The sequence below is a fragment of the Brugia malayi genome, assembly GCF_000002995.4.
Source record: "Brugia malayi strain FR3 genome assembly, contig: Bm_v4_Chr1_scaffold_001, whole genome shotgun sequence".
Lineage (NCBI taxonomy): Eukaryota > Metazoa > Nematoda > Chromadorea > Rhabditida > Onchocercidae > Brugia > Brugia malayi.
This window is the reverse complement of record NW_025062475.1, coordinates 10,903,039-10,926,251: the sequence shown is the minus strand read 5'-3', so window position 1 is coordinate 10,926,251 and position 23,213 is coordinate 10,903,039. Positions and strand designations below refer to the sequence as shown.

At 26.4% G+C, this 23,213-nt stretch overlaps 2 protein-coding genes across 2 annotated transcripts; one reads left to right on the top strand and one right to left on the bottom strand.

The window, feature by feature from the left end:
* Positions 1-7,570: 7,570 nt before the first annotated feature.
* Bma-nas-7 (Nematode astacin protease 7, putative) lies at positions 7,571-12,477 on the top strand (the record flags this gene model as incomplete). The annotated part of the gene is made up of 10 exons (XM_043077460.1): positions 7,571-7,604; positions 7,931-8,005; positions 8,247-8,455; positions 8,861-8,940; positions 9,307-9,428; positions 10,214-10,267; positions 10,792-10,932; positions 11,668-11,783; positions 12,154-12,253; positions 12,368-12,477. 10 exons carry the CDS (start codon positions 7,571-7,573, stop codon positions 12,475-12,477), a joined length of 1,041 nt encoding a protein of 346 aa, XP_042933394.1.
* A 1,925-nt stretch (positions 12,478-14,402) lies between these two features.
* Bm8119 (ubiquitin-protein ligase E3A, putative) lies at positions 14,403-21,845 on the bottom strand (the record flags this gene model as incomplete). Its single annotated transcript, XM_043077459.1, has 21 exons — positions 14,403-14,523; positions 14,751-14,893; positions 14,994-15,068; positions 15,271-15,426; positions 15,736-15,900; positions 16,019-16,224; positions 16,431-16,575; positions 16,836-17,054; positions 17,381-17,535; positions 17,732-17,803; positions 18,188-18,253; positions 18,423-18,579; positions 18,715-18,942; positions 19,162-19,291; positions 19,404-19,465; positions 19,581-19,662; positions 19,838-19,988; positions 20,065-20,209; positions 20,382-20,572; positions 20,964-21,108; positions 21,753-21,845. 21 exons carry the CDS (start codon positions 21,843-21,845, stop codon positions 14,403-14,405), a joined length of 2,907 nt encoding a protein of 968 aa, XP_042933393.1.
* Between the last annotated feature and the right edge of the window lie 1,368 nt (positions 21,846-23,213).

Genomic DNA, 23,213 nt, shown 5'->3' with positions numbered 1-23,213 from the left:
TAAAATTATACATATTTTTTTATACTTTTTAAAATTATTCATTTTTCATTAGAGAAATATACTAAATGAAAAAAATTGAATATACAAGTGCGCTTCAATTAAAAAATACATATACTCATGAAATTTTCATCCAAACTGACAAAATTGCTTTTTGGAACTGATAAATTTTAAATGTTTTCATATTATTTTAACCTTCACATGCACATGTAAGACTAAAATGTTGAAATAGTCGCTGAAATGAAAAAATATAAATTATCTCGCATGCAATTCTTTATGTTCAATATTGATTTTCATTTTATGGTTTCAATCAAACTTAAGCAACAATGAAGCGAAATTTTTGCATACATAAACTAATTTTATTTTTCTACGTCATAATTATGCTTATAACGTGAATGACGTGATTTAGCTCTTGGAAGCAATCGATTTTCTACTTCTGAGTTACAAATGCACAGATGGTGGAATAAAAATTGAGAAATTGGTAGTGTTTCGGCTCGAAGGGTTGGTTGGCTGATAAGCAACAACAGCAACGTTGCAGTTACGATGCTAATAAAATGCAGCTTTGTTAAATTAAATTCAGCATCCGACAAGCGGTTCAGCATAACAACATTTATCCTGGAAGAGAAGAGATGAGGGACTATCAAAGAAGAAAAAAAAAAGAAAAAGAAAAGGGAAATATCCTAACTAACGATAAAAAGATATACTTTAAATGTAAATGGAAGTATAATAGCATTCTCGAATTGAAATTGACTAGAAGAATTTGCAATTAAAACTTTTCCATCTCATTTTATCTCTGTTATAATTTTTTTCTCTGGAAACTTCTCATTATTCAATATTAGTAAGTGAAATCACAGAAATTGCTGTGATAAGCAGGAATTTGCATTTAAACGTTACAGTTTCTAAAAATTCAAAATTGTTTCCCGAAAAAAAAAAATGCTACGAAAAAATTTTTCACTAAATTTATTCTTTGAACAAGAAAAAGCAGTAGGATTTTACGCAAAAGGAAAATTTTAAAAAATTAAACTTATTTTATTAAGTTTTTTATCAAACAATTTATCTTGTGGTAGAAGATAAATGTGAAATTATAGGATATCTCGAGAAATACTGATTTGATTTGGAATTTCGATTATATGTTATCACTGTATGAGAAGTTTGAGCAAATCAGATTCATTAAATATTTATTAATTTATGCAATTTCGAGCATTAATTCAACATATATTCAAAATATAATTAGTTCTTATTAATATTTTAATTTAGAATTGTTCATAAAACAGTGATGAAAACCAAAAAATAACGAAAAATAGTGCATTATGCATATTCAATCGATGATAATATATAAAATTTAAATTCCTAAAACATATCATTGAATATAATTTCCATTACAAAGTTAAAGAAAAAAAAAGCCAAACAAACCATTAAGTGTCTTATTGCAAGTTTAAAGAGAAAAATCTGAACAATATTTCATGAATCAATTTGAATATCAATCAGCAAGACTGGATTTATTATCATTGATATGATAAGAAAAAATAAAAACATACAATTATTTATTTTTAATAACAGTAATTAAAAACACAGCAATTAAGCAACAATTTTACCTTTTCTTATTCTAAAAGGAAATGATTCAAAAGTTAAACTTCATTCAATCTAACTAAAATGGTAAAGTAAATATCACCAAATATGGTTAATTATTTTTTCTTTTATAATTAAATCTTTTCAAAAATAAAATATCAGAAATCATTTTTTAATTATATCCATTTCATTTTCATTTTTACATCGTTTTTTTTTTTTCTCATAACTTTCATGAATATAAATGAATATCGAATAAATAAATTTGCTTGTTTACATTACAATTTGCATATGCAAATGATTTACAAATAGATATGCAAACGTACAAAGGTGAAATATGTTAACTAAAGGAAACGAAATTCATGGAAGAAGGTGAAGTGAATTTCAAACCAGTTTTAAATCAATCTTAACGGATAATTTTGACAAAACATTTTACATTTAAAATTTGATCTCGTTCATTCACTTTCATCCTTTTTGCATTTTATTCATTTTGATCTTTTCAAATTTATTCCATGATTGATTTGTCTCCTTACATCAATATTATAGAATTATATTTGATAGTTGCGACAATATATTTTAATATATATTTATTTTTTAAATAATTTCAAAGTTTTCAATCTATTATTTTGGTTTATTACTCCAATTTTTATTTTTTCAAAAATTTCATGCCTTTTTGCTTAGTTTGATTGCTTATTTAATTGAAACTAGAAGCTGCTTTTCAAATCATCAAATTTCCATTACAGTGTCTAAAAGTTATTTAGAATTAAGCGACACTTCAATGTAATCAAAAAAATTAAACTTTATCACTTTATTGACATGATAATGTGATTAAAGTAAGTGCATAACACGCTTATAATGAAACTATTATCACTTCCGTAATAAACAAATAAACGAGAACACGTAAGTAAGTAGTACTAAATTTTATTTCTATAATTGAAATATTTAATACCCAAAATTTGTTATAAATTATAGAATGCATAATTATATTTATATTTGTACTATTTCCAGCAATATCTCTCTTCAATATCCTTTTCTTTATTCCTACATTTATTTTATCTCTTAGCAATTTGTCAACCTCGTCAACCTTTCAAATACTTCAGATACTGTCCAGTTTTTCAGTTATTCTACCTTCTGTCGTCCTATTCACAACAACTATCATCGCAAGATGCATTGATTTATTTCAAAGCATACAACAAAGAAATTCTGGTATTTCTGATTTTTGTTTACATTTAAATATTCTCTGCTTTTTGATGCACTGATTTTGTTTGCAACGAGTATGAAATCAAATCTGTAAAAATTCATTGAACAAACTTTTTCTCTTATAGATCGTTCTCTCTTATTCCATTTATATATTTTATTCGATCATTAGTGGTCTGTTCAGTAAATAAACCAAAATTTTTCCTAATAAATATGTTAGTAATAAAAATAAAAAAATAAATTTAACTTTCGTTGTTTAATTTTTATTTTATCTCATCGTTCATTTCTAGTTTTATAGCAAACAAATACTTAAATTTCAAAACAATCTTCAATTTATCACACCAGTGTTTTTTTTTTTTGGTATTTAGTACGTGAACTGTTCATTTTTTAAAAAGCTATTTATAAAATTGTAACTGAATTTTGCATAAATTTTTTGATGAGTGTCAAATGGATGATATTTAAGTAGATTTTGCGGGACGTTAATAGTTTTAATTAAATTTCCACGCATTTCACTTGACGCATTTTTGCTAATCTGTTTGTTTATATGTATTTTCAAGAAGTGATTATTTATGCATGGTTCAGAATGTATATCATAAGGCGGAGAATGGAACTCAATATCTTTATCAAATTGATATGTCCCTTATCATCTCCAGAATTACTTCCTCAGTTAGTTCTTTTCGATATCAGTAATTTATCATGATAGTATTTTGTATTTTTAAATGTGTGACACTAAACAAAATAAAATGAAAGGCTTCTATTTATTATTTGCTTTATCATAATTTTCGGATTACTCAGTAGTGATTAATGAATAATTACTCATTTTAATCGACTTATTCACTGAGCCGATAACGAAGAGATTATTATTATTATCATTATTATTGTTATCATTATTATTACCTTTATTACTATTATTGTTGTTGTCAAATTCAAAACAATAATAAAATTTGTTATTATTATTAATATTATTATTATTAGCAGAAAAGTTTTATCAAAATTTTAGGAATTAGAAAAATAACTAAATTATTGGATTAATCGTTTAATATTTCACTTTTAATTATATATTATATAGTATAATTATATGAATAAATTTTTATGTAGAATTTGTATTTTTATAATTAAATTAATAGACGTTTCTTCTTTCAGTATTTGTTTTTTTAATAAATTAAAATAAATAATAATAAATCAATAAATAATTTTTAATAATTTGCTATTTTCACAATTAAATTAATAAATGTTCCTTCCTTTAAATTCAGAAGCGGTGAAGCCAGCAAAGTGATTTTTATTTTATTTTAATTTTTTTCTTGTTTCCAGCATCTCTATTGTTCATACAAACCGGTTCCATCAGATCATATCTGAACTGAGATAATGCCTTTTTTACCTTGCAATGATCCGTTGACATTGGCATTACAAAACATTTATCTTTAAAAATTATTTTAAAGTTGTTTTATGTGACCTAAATTAATTAGTCCTAACGGTACTTTATGCAAAATAAATTACGACTCAGTGATAACTTCTATGAAAATTTATTTATTTCATGATTAATCATCGAAATTTCTTTTTCATCGAAATCATCAAAAATTTAATTTCTTCTTCCTGATAATTGAACTGTATTACTCATTTATTTTACAAGCAAAATTAAGTTACTGTTTATGCTAAAGCAGTTCAAATAATTCTTAATTCAGATATAGTTTACTTGTTCAACTCAAATATGATTTACTTATAACTTTCATTTCCTTTTTTTTTATCTTAACCTCTAATATTTACTTATTTTTAGAATTACTGCACATCCTTTCAGATATACTTTAGCTATAATTCATTAGGATAATTAACAAATGATGATATGATCAGTTGCCGCTAATGCTCTAACATCAATGGAGGTATCATGAAAGATATGAAATTAATTCAAAAAAAAAAAAAACAAACAAACAAACAAATGATATAAAATTAAAAATTATCTAAAAAATCAAAAAAATCAAAAAAAACTTTGAAATTAGAAAAAAAATTGCACTTTTCTATAAAAATTAAGCTATCATTTATATTATTTTTCATACATTCATGCAAAACTAATTTATATACAATCTTATTTCATGTTTTACTCCTAATTTATACATAATTCAGTTTTAACAAATAGCGAAGCTAATTGAAATTTCAACAAGCAGTTTATTAAAGTAATATTCCATTTCATTGCATAATTAAATCATCAAAATTCAATTTTATTAAATTTAGCAATTTTGTATTGCAATGCAAGACTGAAGCGATACCAATAGATTAATTAATTTCATTAAGAAAAGAAAATGAATTAAAAATTTTTGATTTTCAAAAAATTTTTTTTTTCTAATTCGCTCTTTTCGTCGTCCTTTGAAATTGACAACAAATTTTGTTCCTACTAAAAATTGAAATTAGAAAAGCGTAAAAGTTTTTCTTTGTGCAAAAATTAAATAGCTCTAATGAAACAGTGAAATTTTTCTTAAAAATAGAAAAATTTTCACATAATCGATTTAGTACCACTTGATGGCTTTCAAAAAAAAAAAAAAAAGAGTGATAAAACCAGTATTAAAATGGTCATAATATTTTAAAAATTAAATCTTTTTGATGAAAATATTCGCTATTCGTTTTTTTTTTTTTTTTTTGCAAACAAATGCCACAGTTTATTAATAATATTTTGTAATTAAAATTGTTTGTTACACTTTTTTTTTCTTAAAATATTTGAAATTCTTGTCAAACTAATTATAAAACTGCGATAAACTTATTGATAATAGCTATTATAACATTTGTTATTATCATTAAATTATTTCTGATAAGAAGTTGTCAAAATATTTAGAACAAATTATTGCTTATACTTGCTTTTTAGTCTAAAAATAATCGCTAAAAGTTATTCTATTCATTTGATTTTACTACAACTTTCATATAGTAATTTTGATAAAATTAACACTTACGTAAATTAATACCTACGTTACGTCATGCATTCTAACGTAAAAGAAATGTATAGCTAAACATACGTTGAGTTCGTCAATATCAAAATAATTTTCTATCAGCGTGTTGCAAAGTCAACGAAACAAATTATGAAGTGAATAGTTGCCTGATCAAATTGTTGCATGTATCGATCTGATCGCGATCAATCGATAAATGGCAATCTTTATTACTATAAATACTAAATCTATATTAATCTAAACAAACACAAGGAATACAAATTGTCACCAACATCGCTAATAACAATTTTGTCACCAAAAAAAAAAAAAAAAAACGACTATTTCCTGTTTCAATTTTCTATTAGCTTTAGTTATTATTATTATTACTATTATCGCTTCCGGATATATCATGTAATAAGTTTAGAACAGGTTTGATTAACAATAATGAGATGATTGTTTACATTCATAAATGATTACATCTTTTATAATTCAATGATTTTTATCATTTCTGTGGTATTATCCCATGCATAAACTATCTTCATTTCATATATTTTGTTTTTATTCTTGAACAATTCATTTGATATGTAGATAGCATAGCCGGTTTTAAATTGGAAATACGATTGAGAAGCAATTTACTGATCGTATTAATACGGTTGTAATGATCAACGGGTTCATCAATATCTTTCTCAAACATATCAAACCGGATTTTATTTGAAAATTTCTTTTATATGGTTCAAAAATTCTTCCATTTTGAAAGCTTTATTAATTTCAGGTTGCAAACAGTTTTGTCATTTGATAAAATGCTTTTTAATATATTTTACGATTTATGTGCATCTTTTTATCATAAATATCTCTTACAAATGAAATAAATTTTGTGAAAAATAAATTTAACATTTTAATTATTACTTAAATTTTTTGATTATTAATTACAAATAATTTTCTTTTATTTTTAAGTTATATGGAAATAATTTTAAAAAAATGCCTAAAACTATATGATAAAATATTTTTCAACTTATAATTAATGGAAAAAAATTCTCAAAAAAATTTTTATCACTTTAAATTGCAAAAAGAATTTGAACCGATAATAATATAAGATTAAATTTTGCTACAAATAACAATATTACCTCAGTTATTCCTGTTAAAATTTTATACTTTTTTTTTTTTTTTTTTAAAGAATTATATCTAATTAGAAATGAAATACAATAAAGTAACTAATGGAATAAAATACATTTTGTGAAATATGCAAATGATCATTTGAGTATATTCAGAAGAGTTAATAAATTATCTATCATTAAATAAGTATTGAAGAAAGTTTTTAATAATTATAATTCATTTAATGCTTACTTTTGTCAAAATTTCAATTCTTTTTTTGGTTTTAATTAATTCTTTTTGTTATAAATATGTTCTTTCTTTCTTTCTTTATTTCACTTTATCTCTTAATTGTAAATGTAAATTTAACTAATTGAGCGAAGCATTGTTAATGTTCCATTGAGAATTTGGTTTACTCGTAAACCAGTTCGATTTATAGTTATATCATTAGCACAAATTACATTCATTTCCCAAGTAATTAAATTATAAATTCATTCTTCATATATAATCACAACTATCATTGTTCATTCATACAAAATTGTTTATTATAGTTTTTTTTTTTTTTTTTAAATTTTATTATAAAATTTAATTCATTCTAATGCAAATTGCCATAGCAAAAAAAAAAAAAAAAGCAGTAGTGAAATTATGTTAAAATTGCATAGCACTAATTATAATGAAAATAAATTAAATTTTATTCAGATATTTTTCTGCTATAATTATAATTATAATTTTAGGTTTTAATTTTTGGGAGCATTTAGCTTCAGTGATTCCTCCTTTGTGAGGAAATAATGTTCAGTATAGGAAATTTATTTATGGTATTAGAATTATTTATTTCATGTTTAACAGGTTTGTTTCTTTTTTAGTTTATCATATGTTAAAATTACTATTATTATTTAGTTTACATTTAAATTATCATGCATCATTACTTATTGTAAAAAACATTATTGTAATAGTAATAGATACTTATATTAGAATATTGTACTTATAATATTTATATGTTGTACTTATATTAGAAAGTGTAAAATTTGATGTGAGCAGAGTTACAGTTTACAATTGTTTGCATTAAAAAAGAGTTTAATAGAGGAAATGAGTAAAAATTATTTCATTCGTGTGTTTACTTAAATTTTAATAAATTTGAAAGTTTGAAATCTAATTCATTGCTTATAATTTAGATATTGATGCATATGTATTAGAATCAACTGCACTAACAGAATTTGATTTTGAAAATGCTAAATTGCTAACAAAAGGTATTTTATTGTCTAAATTTTGATTATTGTTTTCATTGAAGAACAAAAAACGAAAAAACTAGCAAATTTGCGATAAAATATTTTACTTTATCATAGTGAAATATTCGAATTTTAATAATAACAAAAAGTTAATTTTCCACAAAGATAATTATACATTAAAATGAATTACTATTTAATTTCAAAATATTTTTAATATAATTGAAAAAAAAAAAAAAAATCAAAAATTTCCTTTGCTTCACAGACGAATTATATAATCCGAATGCTCTTTCGCTTGAGGAGGTAAATAAACATCGATCTGATATACGTGGTCCAATTGCTTCCAAAAGAAGATTTCGTCGAAATGGTATTAATAAACCAGCAAAATTATGGCCTGGCGGTAAAATACCATATTCGATATCACCGCATTATACAAATTTAGAACGAGCATTATTAGCTAGAGCTATCAAGCAGGTAATTTTAATTAAATAATTGAAATTTGAAAAGAAAAAATGAAATTAAGTGATACATCTATCACAACCAAAATATTCTCAACATATATTGAGCGCAAATGTGAAATTATTAACAATCAAAATGGATTTTTTTAAAAATAATTCTCAGCTCAAATAGTGTCAATTCATAATTTCATAGCAAAAATTTATGTTTTAATTCTAAAAATTGATAAATTACAAAAGTAATTCTTTTTTTTCTTTGATTTTAGAATAATTAATATTTTTTTAGATACTTTTTTATTGTTATAGAATATATATATATATATATAAATTTTTTACTAATAAGCAATTTGATATTTTTTAATGCTTATTAAAAAGTGTTAAGTGCTTACTTATTATTTTATTTTTTATTTTTTTTTTTTTGCAGTATCATGATAAAACATGTCTTCGATTTGTACCTCGTTCTCCATATGAAGGAGATTATCTTTTCATCGGTAAAGTTGATGGGTATGTTTTTCAAAATTTTTTACAAAAAATAAAATTATTATAGTATTAGTTGAAAAATTTTTCAATCATACTTATCTAATTAAAACCTTTATTATAGGAATTGAAAATTTTTTAAAATTTAAATTCCAATTTCTAAATACAGCATTGGTTATCAAACTGAATGTTAATTCATTTTAATTATTTCATTATTTGATAAAATTTCCCATCATTTATGATATATTAAATCAAAATTGTTCAAAAAAAAAAAAAAAGACACAACACAACAAAGATAGTATTTGACAAGATTATTAATTAGTAAAATTAGTTATAAAATGAAATAATAAAATGATAAGAAAAATAAAATAATTTTTTTTTTGAAATTTTTAGATGCTTTTCGGAAGTTGGACGAACAAATGGTGTTCAAGTGTTATCGCTCGATGACGGTTGTTTAGAGTATACAACAATTATTCATGAAATGATGCATGTTGTTGGATTCTACCATGAACACGGTTAGCTATCCAATATTATTTGCAAAAAGTTTAACTAATTCAAAATTTTCAAAGGGATTGTTTCATTTCCGGAAAATCATCTAATTCAAATCTCAAAAAAAAAAAACTCAAAAAGTTTAAAACTGACTAATCCAAATGGATTGTTTCATTTCCGGAAAATCATCCAGTTCAAATTTCAAGAAGTTCAATTGACTAATTCAAATGGATTGTTTCATATCCGGAAAATTATCTGAAAATATTATATAAATGGCAAAATTAATAAAACAGTAAAAGAGTGAAGTATTCATGCATCAAATTAAACTTGCTCATTTCAATTAAAAAAATATAGAAATAATTAAATAATCTTAAGTTGGAGCTAATATTTTTTATGAAAAAGCTTTATGCTAATAGAAAGAAATTTAAAATATCCAATGTGACCAACAGGTGAAATTGAAAAATTGAGTTATTGATTTATGAAAATTAAATTTTGAAGATTGACACCAAAATGATATCATTAAGAGAAGACTACTGTTAAGGATATTAAAAATACTAATTATCACTATAACAATTAAGCCTAATAGCAAATGTTAATAAAAAATAATAATAATTTCAATTACATTGTCCAAATTTGAAAATATTGTGTAAAAACGTAAAGTTTTTTTTTTTTTTTAATTTCCTTTTACAATTTAAAAAAAGCCTATTTTCATTTTAGATTTGACAGAAATATAAACAACACTTTTTTTTCAATCCAATAATTAAATGAATTATTACTATTATTTTATTTTTTTTATTTTTTTGATATACAGAACGATGGGATCGTGACGACTACATTAATATTTTTTGGAAGAATATCGATCGCAGTATGTGTCACTAAGCTTTGTCACTTTTAATTAACTCATAATATTTGATTTTCATCTCTTAATAATTAGTAAACACTCAATTTTTTATAATTTCTAACCATTTATTTTAGAAATTCACTCAAATATATAATGTAAAAATTGTTAAAATAATTGTTAATTATTATAAGTGTTCGTTAGCTCTTTAATGCTTTCTTTTTCATAAATTTTATCGTACGAATGATTATTTAATAATTAAATACATATCATTTTATATTATTAGATAATCATTGAATATCACAGAAATTTTTTAGATTGAATATCACAGGAATTAATTTTTTTAGATAAGAATTAATTTTTTTTTTGTCTATTTAGTGCTCAATTATAATAACGACGACAATAATGCTAACATCGATTATTTTTTTAAAACAGAAACAAATACTAACTGTTATTTGTATAGTAAAATCATATCAATTTTGTATTATTAAATAATAACTAATCTCATTTATTATTTTAATAAAAAATTAATTGTTTGATTAATTTTGAAGCAGCAATTGATCAATTTGGGAAAGTTGATTTAACGAAAACTTCATATTATGGACAGCCATATGATTATCGTTCTATCTTGCATTATGATAGTTTAGCATTTAGTAAGAATGGCTTTCCAACAATGCTTCCAAAACAAAAAGGTAATCAAATTTTTTTTGTTCTTAAAAAACAAAATTATTGTATGAGAATTTGAAATAATTCGTATAAATTAAAAATGAAAAATATAATTGGAAATCAGTGAAATGAGTAAATTTGAGACAGTTTTCTCAATTCATAATTTTACATATGTAAATAAATCTTTTCTCATATTAAAGCTTCGATCTATCTTATTCCATTTTAATTTATTCTTTTCATTCAAAATAATACCTTCCTATTCACACTTTCAAAGAGATTTCCTCTTTTCCGCCTGGATTTGTATGGCGGAAATTTTTGATAATAAAATTTGGTAATAATACAATCATTTAATTAATAAACAATCTAATGAAATTATTATTTATTATGAATTGTATGAATTAAAATGGAATAAGATAAATCGAAGCTTTAATATGAGCTTCAATATTGTTAGCTTTCTTACAAGTAATATGCTTTCCATTTAAAAATAGCAACTTTCTGTTATCACAACAATAACAATTAATAATAGTAACAAATAACAATAATAGTGATAATATTAACAATAATAATGATATGACAATAATAATACTGATAATAATTATAATATTAATAATAATAACAATAACAACAATAGTGACAGTAATAATAATAACAATAATGATAATAGTGAGAGTGATAGTAGTAATGATAATAATAATGACAATAATGATAATAATAACAATAACAATAATAATAATATTAATAGTAAAATGATAATTTTGTAGGATTTGCATCAACAATTGGTAATGCGAAAGATTTTAGTGAGATTGATTTAGCAAAAATTAATCGAATGTACGGATGTTCTGAGTCATATTTCAATTCATTGCATCCAAGAGCTCAGGTATTATTTCATTTGGTGGCTGAAATGAAATACATCGAATTTAAAATCATTTATTTGTTAATGATACTGTGATTACATTTAACATAAATAGTATCATTCTTCTACCAATGATGGTGTCACTGGAGGGAAGCGGAAAAAGTTGAATTGATACGGGCGCTAAATTCTCATTTCATATTTTGTTACATTTCAAAGTTTGTTTTGCATATCTAAGCAAAGACTAAAGACAATTATTAAATGAATACTAAATTATTTAAAAAATGAAGTAAATTTCTATAAATTCCATCCTAAAATTAGCATTTTATCTTATAAAATATGAATTAGGAATTTTTTTTTCAAAATTATTTTAAAGAAGAATTAAAATTTTTTGTAGAGTTCAATGATTTATGCACCATCACTTAAACAATATGAAATGCCACCTGTGGATGATCATCATTATGTTGACGAATTTTCTGGAAAAATGGAACTTAAAAGTAATTATTGACTATGTTTATTACTTATTTAAAGCTAATTTCTGATAATAAAATGGGTAAAAGAAAAAAAAGATTAAATTAAGCAATAATTGAAATAATTAATTTCTTTTGTAGATTGTAAGGATCGCATAACTTCATGCTGGATGACCCAGGATCGATGTCATTCTCAGGCTTTATTTATACTCATGAAAACATTATGTGCCAAAACTTGCAAATTATGTTAAAGTCTTTCCCTTTTTTCCTTCTTTTCTCTCTCTCTCTCTCCCCCTCTCTCTCCCTCTCTTCTTCACTTTCGTAAAAAATTGAAATGAAATGTTCTTTTGTTATATATTTTCTCAGTTTTGTCACAATTATCGAATGCAATTCATATCCTTGCAATGACATATGGTTAAAATAATGCTTTAAATTGTCCATCATTCTCAAAGGTCAAAGGTTAGCATATTAGTCACTAAGTTTGGTAGAGTTATAAAATTTTTCAAAATTTATATTTTGATACGAAATTTTTTCCCTTGTTTTTTACAGTTTATTCTTAAATACTATATCTCATCAATTCTAGGGAACACATATAAATGAATAATATTAATTTATTAATGGATGAATAATATATCATAGATTCATCTTATACCTAGATCATTCTTAACTATTTTTTTTTCAGTTAATTTAAATTTAAAAAAAAAAGTAGTCATTTTATTCATAAAAATTATCAGCTAAAGAGTTCCCCATATTGTATCATACATTTGAGAAAGAAATATTAAAACAAAACCCCTTGACAAGTGATAAAATTTAAATAATATTTCACTTAATTGTTGGAAAAAAATATATGAATTGTAGGATTGTAATTTAAAAAATATAAACCTATAAACTACCACTATCGATAGGAGGAATTTTGATTGTTCCATTTCTGCAAGTGTTATAATCTAAGACATTGAAGTAAAAGTTTCTCGTTTTGTTTGCCACTGAAAATTATGTTTCGGAATGGTTTATTACTCTTTCGGCGAGATTATTAACTTTTTAATTTCAGAATATGTCAGTACTATTTCTTGCTTTATCGAGCATTGAAATTTTTGTCGATTTCAATAAATGCTCGACTTCTTTTTTTTTCCAAAGTCTTCATTACCGAGCCCTTGTTTTTGAACTTCTTTATTGCTGTTACGATTAAACTTGGTGACTTGAATGATCATAACTTTTCACAGCAGTATAACTTCAAACTTTTACCGCGATGAAAAACTGTAATACAGATTAAGACGCATAAAATTACTTTTATTAATACAATTATTTTAATTTGTTTCAAAATAAATTAGTCCATTTCGAAAAAAAAATCAGTTAAAAATTGAATCTGGAGCAATTTTATACAAAACGGACGGCATATAAAAGATTTTAGCATCAAAAAATTTAATTGGTGGAACTTTTGAAAATGTTTTAGCCTTAATAGAAAAAATAGTCCCCGATCACTTTCTACACGTTAGCATATTTCTTATTAACATTTGGAAGTCTATCAGTGGAATATACAATGGGATATACAAATAAATACAACTTGGCAATGCAATAAAAATTATTGTTTCCTTAAGAAATGCATCATCTAGAAATCATTTTTACTCTTCAATTCATTTCATCCTTTTGAGCATAAGAAAAAAAAATCCAATAAATTAGAAATTACTCCTATCCTGAATAAAAGAAATGAGTTCGAGAAAGTAACGACTTTTGCTCCAAACATAATCATAAAAGAAGGGTTAGCACAAAAAAAAAAAAAGAAAAAAAAAAAAAAAACCTAAAATTACAATAAAACTAATGATTCTAAAGCTTTTCAATGACTTGAAAAGAAAAAAGGCACCATAGTTTATTTTCATAAATAAAACTGCAGTTTTGCAGGAAAACCGCAGAACAATACTATATACAAAAATGCTGAATGGTGATTCCTATTATGGATATATTTCGGGATTTTTCATAGTTCTAAAGCATCCATAACACTGATAATATTAGTTATGTGGTTAGTAGGCTATGCTCCTTTTCAGCTAAAAAACTCCTGAAACGACAATCAAATTTAGAAGACTTTGAAAAAGCAGTAAAAACCAGCTTTGAACCACAGATTTCACTTTTATTTCAAGATCAGAGAAATAAAAACAAAGAAAAAAAAATTAAGAGAATTACCTTACTGCAAACCAAATCCACGACTATAGCTAATTGCTTTGGAAATACGCTCTCTTGTTATCTCAAGATCACCATAATCGGGCAATAACATCACGTTGTAGCAGGTATGAGCTGTTGGCAGTCTGAAATTATTTCCAAATCTTGAAAAAAATATACAATTTGAGCGGATCGTTGAAAGATGTAAAAGTTCCGAACTACAAGTTTTAAGATTATTTCAGTATTCATAAGACCAATAATAGTAGTAATAAGTGAAATTCGTAGCACCAAGTGGAATAGCTGGATAGGATATCATTAAGTTATAATGTCATAAAAAAAAAAAACTAAAATATTTCTAAACATTAAAACAGACCTTTCCTTATTATCACCATTTCGAGCAATAATAACTTCTAATTTTGCTAAGCCTCCTACAGGGACCCTATCGGAACCCGTGATGAATTGAAGCAACATTTTCTTTTCTTCCGTGTTCATTGCCTTCGCCACTGCCCAGAAATCCTGAAAAAAAAAAGTTCATTAATTCATAAATATGAACTAAACAACCATGTAAAAACTAAAATCATTCAGTCACACTTTGAAGTGTTATCATAATACCAACCTTTATTGTTTGACTGGTTTCAGTAAAACCGTTTTGATATTTTGTACATTGTGCTAGTATATCGAAATCCAAATCCTAAAACATTTTCTGCAGGAAACATCAGAAAATTTAGATATGTATAAGACTTAACACACAAAGTAATTCTTTCTCAATCTAAAAAGAACAATAAATGTTTTCTAATATTGAAGATCTATGTACACAACAGTGTATAAAAAAAGGACTTTGAACTTTCGAATTTCCATGTCAAGTAAAAGAAGGAAAAAAGCAAGAAACTTACAAGTACACCACAAACTAACTGTTCGACTTCATCAGGCATAAATAATCTCCTCAACAATCCACGGTTAACTACTTTATTAAAACCCATACTAAAAGCATCAAATTGCCGTTTCACCGAACGATTTAATAAGAAATCAGCATAACAAGCCACAAATTTCTGAAAAAAAAAAAAACGCCCTGAATAATACTGAGGTTGACCTTACAGTTTGAAACTAGGCGTATTAGTTGTCAGTATGTGCGATAAGACTCCACAAGTTTATTACCTAAAGCAATTAAAACATACGAAATGCATAAAGTAACCTAGAAAATAATGGTCAAAAATTATTCAGAATACTTTACACAGTAATACTACAAAATATCCCTTAAAAAAAATTATCGATTTAAATAATGACAAACCTCGAACATTAATCAGTACAACATTCGCAGACTATTTTAAATAAAAATCAGAAAGATAAGATTAAATAACCTTTTTATTAGCAAGTGTTACTGGTATATTTGCACCATTTGGTATTAGCTCTTCATCATGACTGCAGCCATAAACATCTTTATATGAAATTTGAAATGTATAATTGTAAATGTTTTCTACATCATCATTACATTCAAGCAATTGTCGTAATCCACTGTACAATTCCTAAAAAACGAATCTGCAACTGCAAAGCAAAGCAAAGCATTATAATTACGAATTTAGAAAAACTCATGAAGCATTTTAAAATAAAACCAAGCAATTGGGAGCACCTAAAAAGACTTACAGAATCAATTTGAGCAAGTTCGTCAAAAACAGCAGGTCTTGCGAGTAATTTCACATAGACTAATGTCGGAAAGCGCACATCAATAAGGATGTTGTTGTATATGGCTAGTCCAAATAATAATCCAATTAGTCCGAATTCATCATCACAAAAGTTGCACTGGGAATTGAACCAATATAAACCCGTTTTTTCATTTAAAATAAACATTCCTAAAATAATGATGAACTGAAGCAAAACACCACGAGTAGTACCAAAATAGAGATATAAATAAGGAGTTCGTTCCATAGATAAGCAAATTTAAGCAACATACTGTTACAAAACAACAAATAAACATAACAAAATAATATTAAATTATTTGCTTCTGTGCATATCATTTAATATCTAAAAAAAGGAAAAAAAAAATTGCGAAACGAACCGTAATCTGGACAAAACAGTTCGTCAGTTATTAGCTGATAGAACTCTTTCGATACACCTCCTTCGTCTACAGCTTGTTCACCATCAAACTGAATCCGAAGCTGCTTCTTGAAGTTAGCTGAATTATCTATTGCAATTGCAGCAAGCTAGAAATAGCACAATGATAAAGCATTAAAATTGTCAAACGGTGACTGAGAGGATCAGTCTACAAAATTCGTAAGTAATACATCAACTGATCAACCAACTTCATAAAACTGAACATCCGCAAGATGATGTGGTTAGTAACATTATCGCAAACACTGAATAAGTAAGACCTATAATGTTACTCAAGACTATCTTCCAAAAAAAAAAGAGTGTAAAAAAATCAAATAATGAACTTTGATGGAAACTAAAGAAAAAACCGTACACTATCCAAAGCATCACGTATAATATTGTCGCGTCGAACATTTAATTTCAAATATGGTTCCATCGAGACACCGAATGTTATAGCATCAGCCAATGCTTGTCTACGTTCACTTCTCTGACGAATTCGATTATTTAGGTAGAGAAAACGCTGTTTCACTTCGGTTGTTAATATGAATGAATATTCAGGCATCACCGAAAATGCATGTCCGTTCTCAAAAGACTAAAAAAATTCATTAATTCTGTTTATGCATAAAATGTGGTAAAGTAAAGTCACATTTTAATAATCAGAAGACATACAGTAAATATATCCCAAAAATTTTAAATAAGTCAAGATGCTATGCTAGACGTTAGCAAACTCAATTTACATGAGAAAACGCTTCGCTTGTAATCTGAAATTATGAGACAACATGGAACATGTCACGAAAAAAACTTCGGCGCACCAAAACTATATCACTTAACATCGAATTCGCTGAACTAACGTCGAAAAAAAAAAAATCTTATTTTGATTGAAATCAGAAATTTTATGTTAAAGTAGCAATACACAACCTTATATGCAACGAAATCATCCTGAACTGAAATATTATCACTTAGTGTTGAATTCATCAGTTCTGTTAAGGGCAAACAAGTTTTCGTTACTACCCATGCATCAATCGGTGCTCCTTTTGCTAATCGGATTTCTTCTTCTTCGTCTAGTTCAATACCTGCAAATGAAGTTTTCTTATGTGAAATGAGGACAGTAAATGGGAAGTAATCCTTCTCACAATACGAAATCAATGAAATCATTTGTTACTATCATTTATTACCATAAATAAATGGTAAGGTTCAGAACTGTGAGATTGATCAAACAGTAATAATTATTTCTTTGTGAAAGTAGCCAAAATAAAGTAGAAAGCGAACCGCTATAAGTAAACGCCTCCAAAAATGATGAAAAATTTCGCCGCCTGTTTGCTCGTAAATTTGTTCCATTACCTGAATAGTGAATAATTACTGAAGGTATAAGAATTTTCAATAGAAATTTTTCTTCCCATTGAAGAAAGAAATACGCAAGGTGGTTACTAAAGGAAATTCATATTAACCTGCTCCCTTCGTAATACTTTTTTTATGAAAAATATACCAAAGCATTTCTGCCACATAAAAATATAAAAAAACAATTTGATTAATCAGTGAAGAAAGAGGAAAATGAGATATTACCGATAAGTAGTGATAGTAACATTATGGAAGACTTCAATTACATGTAGCTAATGTCTTTTTACATCAACGATAGGATGTTGTTAGTCATAAGAGATGATAAAAATCTCAAAATATGATAAATTATTGTTGAAATGACTAGAAACTATTTGAAATAAAACGCACTAGTTTCTGCATTCACTGCTGAGAAGGCTGCATTATGCGCGCTCGTCGTTTCATTAGTCGTAATATCTAAATGGAAATGCTAGAAAAATAAAGCTATAAGACTGCGCACAACACTATCTGAAATTTCAAAAATGAGAAAAATACATTAAAAATACACGAAAACAGAGATACATATATTCCAAATATAGCAAAACCATTGACTTAATAATTTTTAAGATCAAAAAATGAAGCATACTCCAAGGCAGAATCATATCACGTCTGGATCTGATCAAAGTTGCTTTGTACAATATAGATAAGGCCTGAATTGCAGCCGGTAATGGTTCAATTCGATCAGTAAATAATGGTAAGCTTCCAACAGCATCAATCACAGTTAAGACACGAAGAGTAATTGCCTAGAATGAAACATGACACCAAAAGTTCATCAATAGCAATAAGAATAATCAATGGCATCCGAAAAAAAAAAAAAAAAAAACATAAATAGGTAATTTATGGAAATTTTAGATAAAACAAAAGTCAAGAAAAGATACCTGTTGCATAAGGTTAATACGTTCCTGTATCCATTGGGATCCAAAACTAGCCCACACTGATGCCAATGCCATTTGACCTTCTTCTGATAAATTTGAACACATTTTACATAGTGGCGTAAAGCCTACTTCGATAAATTCAAGCCACTGGACGAAAGGTAATTCGAACATTAAACATATAATGTGTACAACACCAGCTGGATCACGCTCCCACGCTCGTTCATATTGCAGCTGAAAAGATTAGTATGGTCACTCAGTATTGTTTTTTATTGCTCAAAATAAAAACATATACAGTTGTGAAGCAGGGATTTTCTAGCACTTAGAGAAATATTCAGAAGCGACATAGGGTTTATCACCGGAAAGAGAATATTATAGAATTTGTGGAAATGATAATCAAGCTCATTTGATCTATGAAATTCTGAAATATAAGATTCATTTCAGAATCTTTACCTGGAAATCAATTATGCTACAAAGTTGAGCTACTGCACCCATTGCCGCATTTAAATAATTCTTGTGCTCAGTTGTTTCGATGAAGAGCAAACGAAAACAACGCCGTGCTGCATCCATATCCGTTGGTGATCTTAATACAATTAACTTATTTCAAAGAATTTCAGAGAACTTCTAATTACTTGAGAGAGTTCCGAAAATTTTCTGGGATTTAGTACCAAACAATTTATGAAGATAATGCTTACTTTCCTTCCCGTAGTTGTGCAATGACTTCTGAAATTTCTTCCACTGATCGTGTAGTTTTTTCCTGCAGTATTAGAAATCAGTTTCAATTATATGAAGTACAAACACAACATGAAATGGGAAAGATTTTTTACTACAACAAAGGAGCTACCGATTCGCATATTTTTGTTTTCAATTACCTCATTCATCCATCCATAATAATTAGAATTCTTCTGCGATGCGCTGCTTGCATACTGCATACTACTTGAATCAGATGCTGATCTGAAAATAAATATATTTTCTTCATTCTCGGTCTTTAAAATAATTTTCTTTCCAAGAACTAATTCTCACTTCAAAAAACCTAATTCTTACTACAAATTAGTCTCTTTTTAATTTCTGTGGCAATTTGAGTCTACCATAAAACAAGCAATTAAGTAATGGCTATAACAGAACATACCTTGTAAGTTCACTTGCCAATGCACGAGAAAGTGGCATTTCAGTGGAAGTATCTGAATGAGAAGACTGAGTTGTATCCAATGCTAATTCACTATTTGTCCTTTCTCCACGACTATATTTTCGATCTAATTTTTCTTCCATTTCTTTTTCTCCTATGATACATATGCAATTTTAGCATATATATGTTTTTAGATGAGTTTTAATTAAACTCATTGAATAACAATTTACCACAGCTAACAGTAATAGAAGAGGTATCTGTCTTGGTTTCCAACTGCTGCTCTGTACCACTTACATCGACCTGTGCTCTTCGTTTCCGTTGTGAAACTGATTGTTGTTCAATTGATGTATCCATTATCCCAGAATCTACTGCATTCTGCAACGTTGGAAGACATTTGTCAAATAATTTAAGATTTTAAATTTTCACTTTCTTTTGATATTACTATTTCGATTTTCATTCTCTTCTCATTATGCCTCATATTTATAGCATGTTTTAACTTTCCTACATATTTACAGAACATTATTCATAGAATAAGAGCAAAAAATACCCCATCTAGTTGTGTCTGAAAACTGCTACTGCGGAATGAACTCAGCAACGCTATACGACTACCTAATAAACGTTCCAGATAAGCTCTTATCCAATACCAATCATCGTTTGCTCGACATTTCTCCAGCAATTTTTTCACTGTTTCTTCATTTAGTGATTCCTGTGGATCTGTTGCTTTCACTGTCAAAAATTCTGGAAATTTCAACTCAGAACAAAATAGTTAATGATACGAAAAAGGAACAAATAAAATATATGAACAGAATAGCCTAAATTTGCATAAATGACATTAAAATGTGCTGACAAGTAAACTGAGAAGGCATCTGATGCTGAGGGAAGAAGGAGACCATGCATGGGTTATAACATTCAAGATAATCCAGGAATGGTATGCAAATTCAGGAACAATAAAAATAATGCACTCATAAACTCAGATTTTCGTAATAACTCATGAACAATGACATAGAGAATTAAAATATATTAGATTCAACTTATCAAGAAACAGAAAATTACTTATTTTCACAAATTTCTTCTATCAATTAAGAACAGAAATTTCTGAGAAATAAATAGCTATATCATTGTTATTTACCTGGAAGTGGTTCGCATAATCGTGCTTTATCTCGTAAACAGATAATCGCTTTGGCTGCAGCTTCATTACTTGTTAACTTTGGCAGTTTTCCGGATGATGCACAGTTCTCGTTGGAACAATATAATCGTCCACAACCAACTAGTAACTGCAATAAATTAGGTGATTTAAATGAACGAATTATTTCTTTTTAAAAAAATATAAATATGGATTGATTCTTCCATATGTTTAGGTAGCTCCACACGAGACCTCAGTTCAACTAGTTTGAACTTTAAGTTCAGTGAAGTTATGACTAGTAATGAATAAATTCCGACCTAGATCCAACCAAATAGAAAACTGCAAATAATATGTATCAACAAACAATTTAGAGTTAACAGCCCTCCCCTAAATCACTTAATTGAAATTATCAAATTTCGCGACAAATCTCTTCCCAATCACACTTTTTTTCTGGAGCAAATGAGACATATTCTTATTAAAAACTAGCAAAGAGTATAGCATTATATTCAAATGATTCTTTTCATTATATAGAATTGCAAAAACAAAAATGTAAAAAAGGAAGAAACTATTAGACAAGCTAATAGTACAATAAGTTAATATTTAGAATTATTTGTTCTAATTACGGCAATTAATAATTTTGAAGGTAGAATATATAAATTTTCTTCCAACTAACCATAAAACATAAAAGATGAGGAAATTTATTCTAATTAAGAAACTCTATGTGAATGTTAGCGAATCGATTCGATAATCTGTTTCATTGATGTGAATTAACGTGAAATTAATGAACAGCCTAACCTGTTTATGATATCTTCCAATAGCTATCTTCAAAGTCTGTGGAGGTCCATGTCGATGAGTATCATCACATTCTCGTTCATCAGATCCATTCATCTTTAAAAAAAAAAAAAAAATCAGCTACGTGTTTTTCACTCTAAAAAGTTACTACTGGATTTCGAATCCGGAAACGAACACGGAATCCGGGATAGCATTTCAACACAAAACCATGTACCGAAAAAAAAAGAAGACACCCAAGCACACAGACGCGTACGCACACTTAAAACAGAAAATCATTACAACATCCGACCATACAACCGTACCCGAAATTTCGTTTCGTGACCTATTTTGAAATTAAAATTGAATTTCAATGAAATACTCAATAAAAGTTACAATTGATATTTATTCCAAATTGGGAATGATTTTTTGTTTTTTGGGGAATTTAAATTCTAAAATCTTCCAGAAAATTTTAACAAAATTCTAACAAAATAAAAATTGAAACCTTTAGAAGGGATTTTAAAAAAGTTAGTGAACTTTTTTTTTGATCTAATACGATTCTAAAGTTTGAAATTTAAATTCTAGAAATATATTTGAAACGAACTGCACCAACAATCTTCTTACTTTTTGACGATAACTTCAAATTAAGGTATGAATACACATATTTGTGTATTCATGTATGTGTAATTGTGCATTTACGTGTACGTGTACGTGTACGTGTGAGTGTTCAAGCTATGACAAAACGAACGAATTGTATATTGGAATTTAGTTTGGGAATATTTATTTTATTTATTGCTAGTATATGATATAAAAGAATGTAAAAGACAATTTACTATTTTATTGATATTAAATTTCAAATAATAAATCTGTGACAGTTTAATTAGCTAAATATTGAATATTTGTTAGCGAACGAACATCAATCATTTAAAACCATCGTTTCATAGTTTTTCATTTGTCACTATATCAGCCTATTGGACTATTTTTGCTAGCTGAATGAATAAATTTGAATAATTTGATATTCTTTCATAAATAACTGCAATTCGATCACTAACACTTTTTTCTAATAAATTTTTAGTAAAATTTTTTTCGCTCAAAAAATCTTTTTTAACCTACAATGAAAATAAAAAAGGAAAATTAGTAATTGAAGAAATGATATTTGTTTGAAATTAAATAAACTTGGAACTGAACTCATCGACTTATCGAACTTATCAATTAAAATTCATTTCACTCTTTTTATCAACAAATATTTCCTAAGAAAGTATTTGATTAGTCGAAGACTAATTACTAGGTCAAATGTCAATTTGCTGTTTATTTCATTTTGCTCAAATTTCATCAAATTTTATTTACAATAACTGTTATTGTTATTGCTATGCTGACAATGACCTCTTATAATTACTCATACTAAAATGTAATGGCTATTTTATAAATTTTCTGGACAAATTGATAAATTTGATATTATTTTATTTGCTTGAATTCAAAGTGGTATTA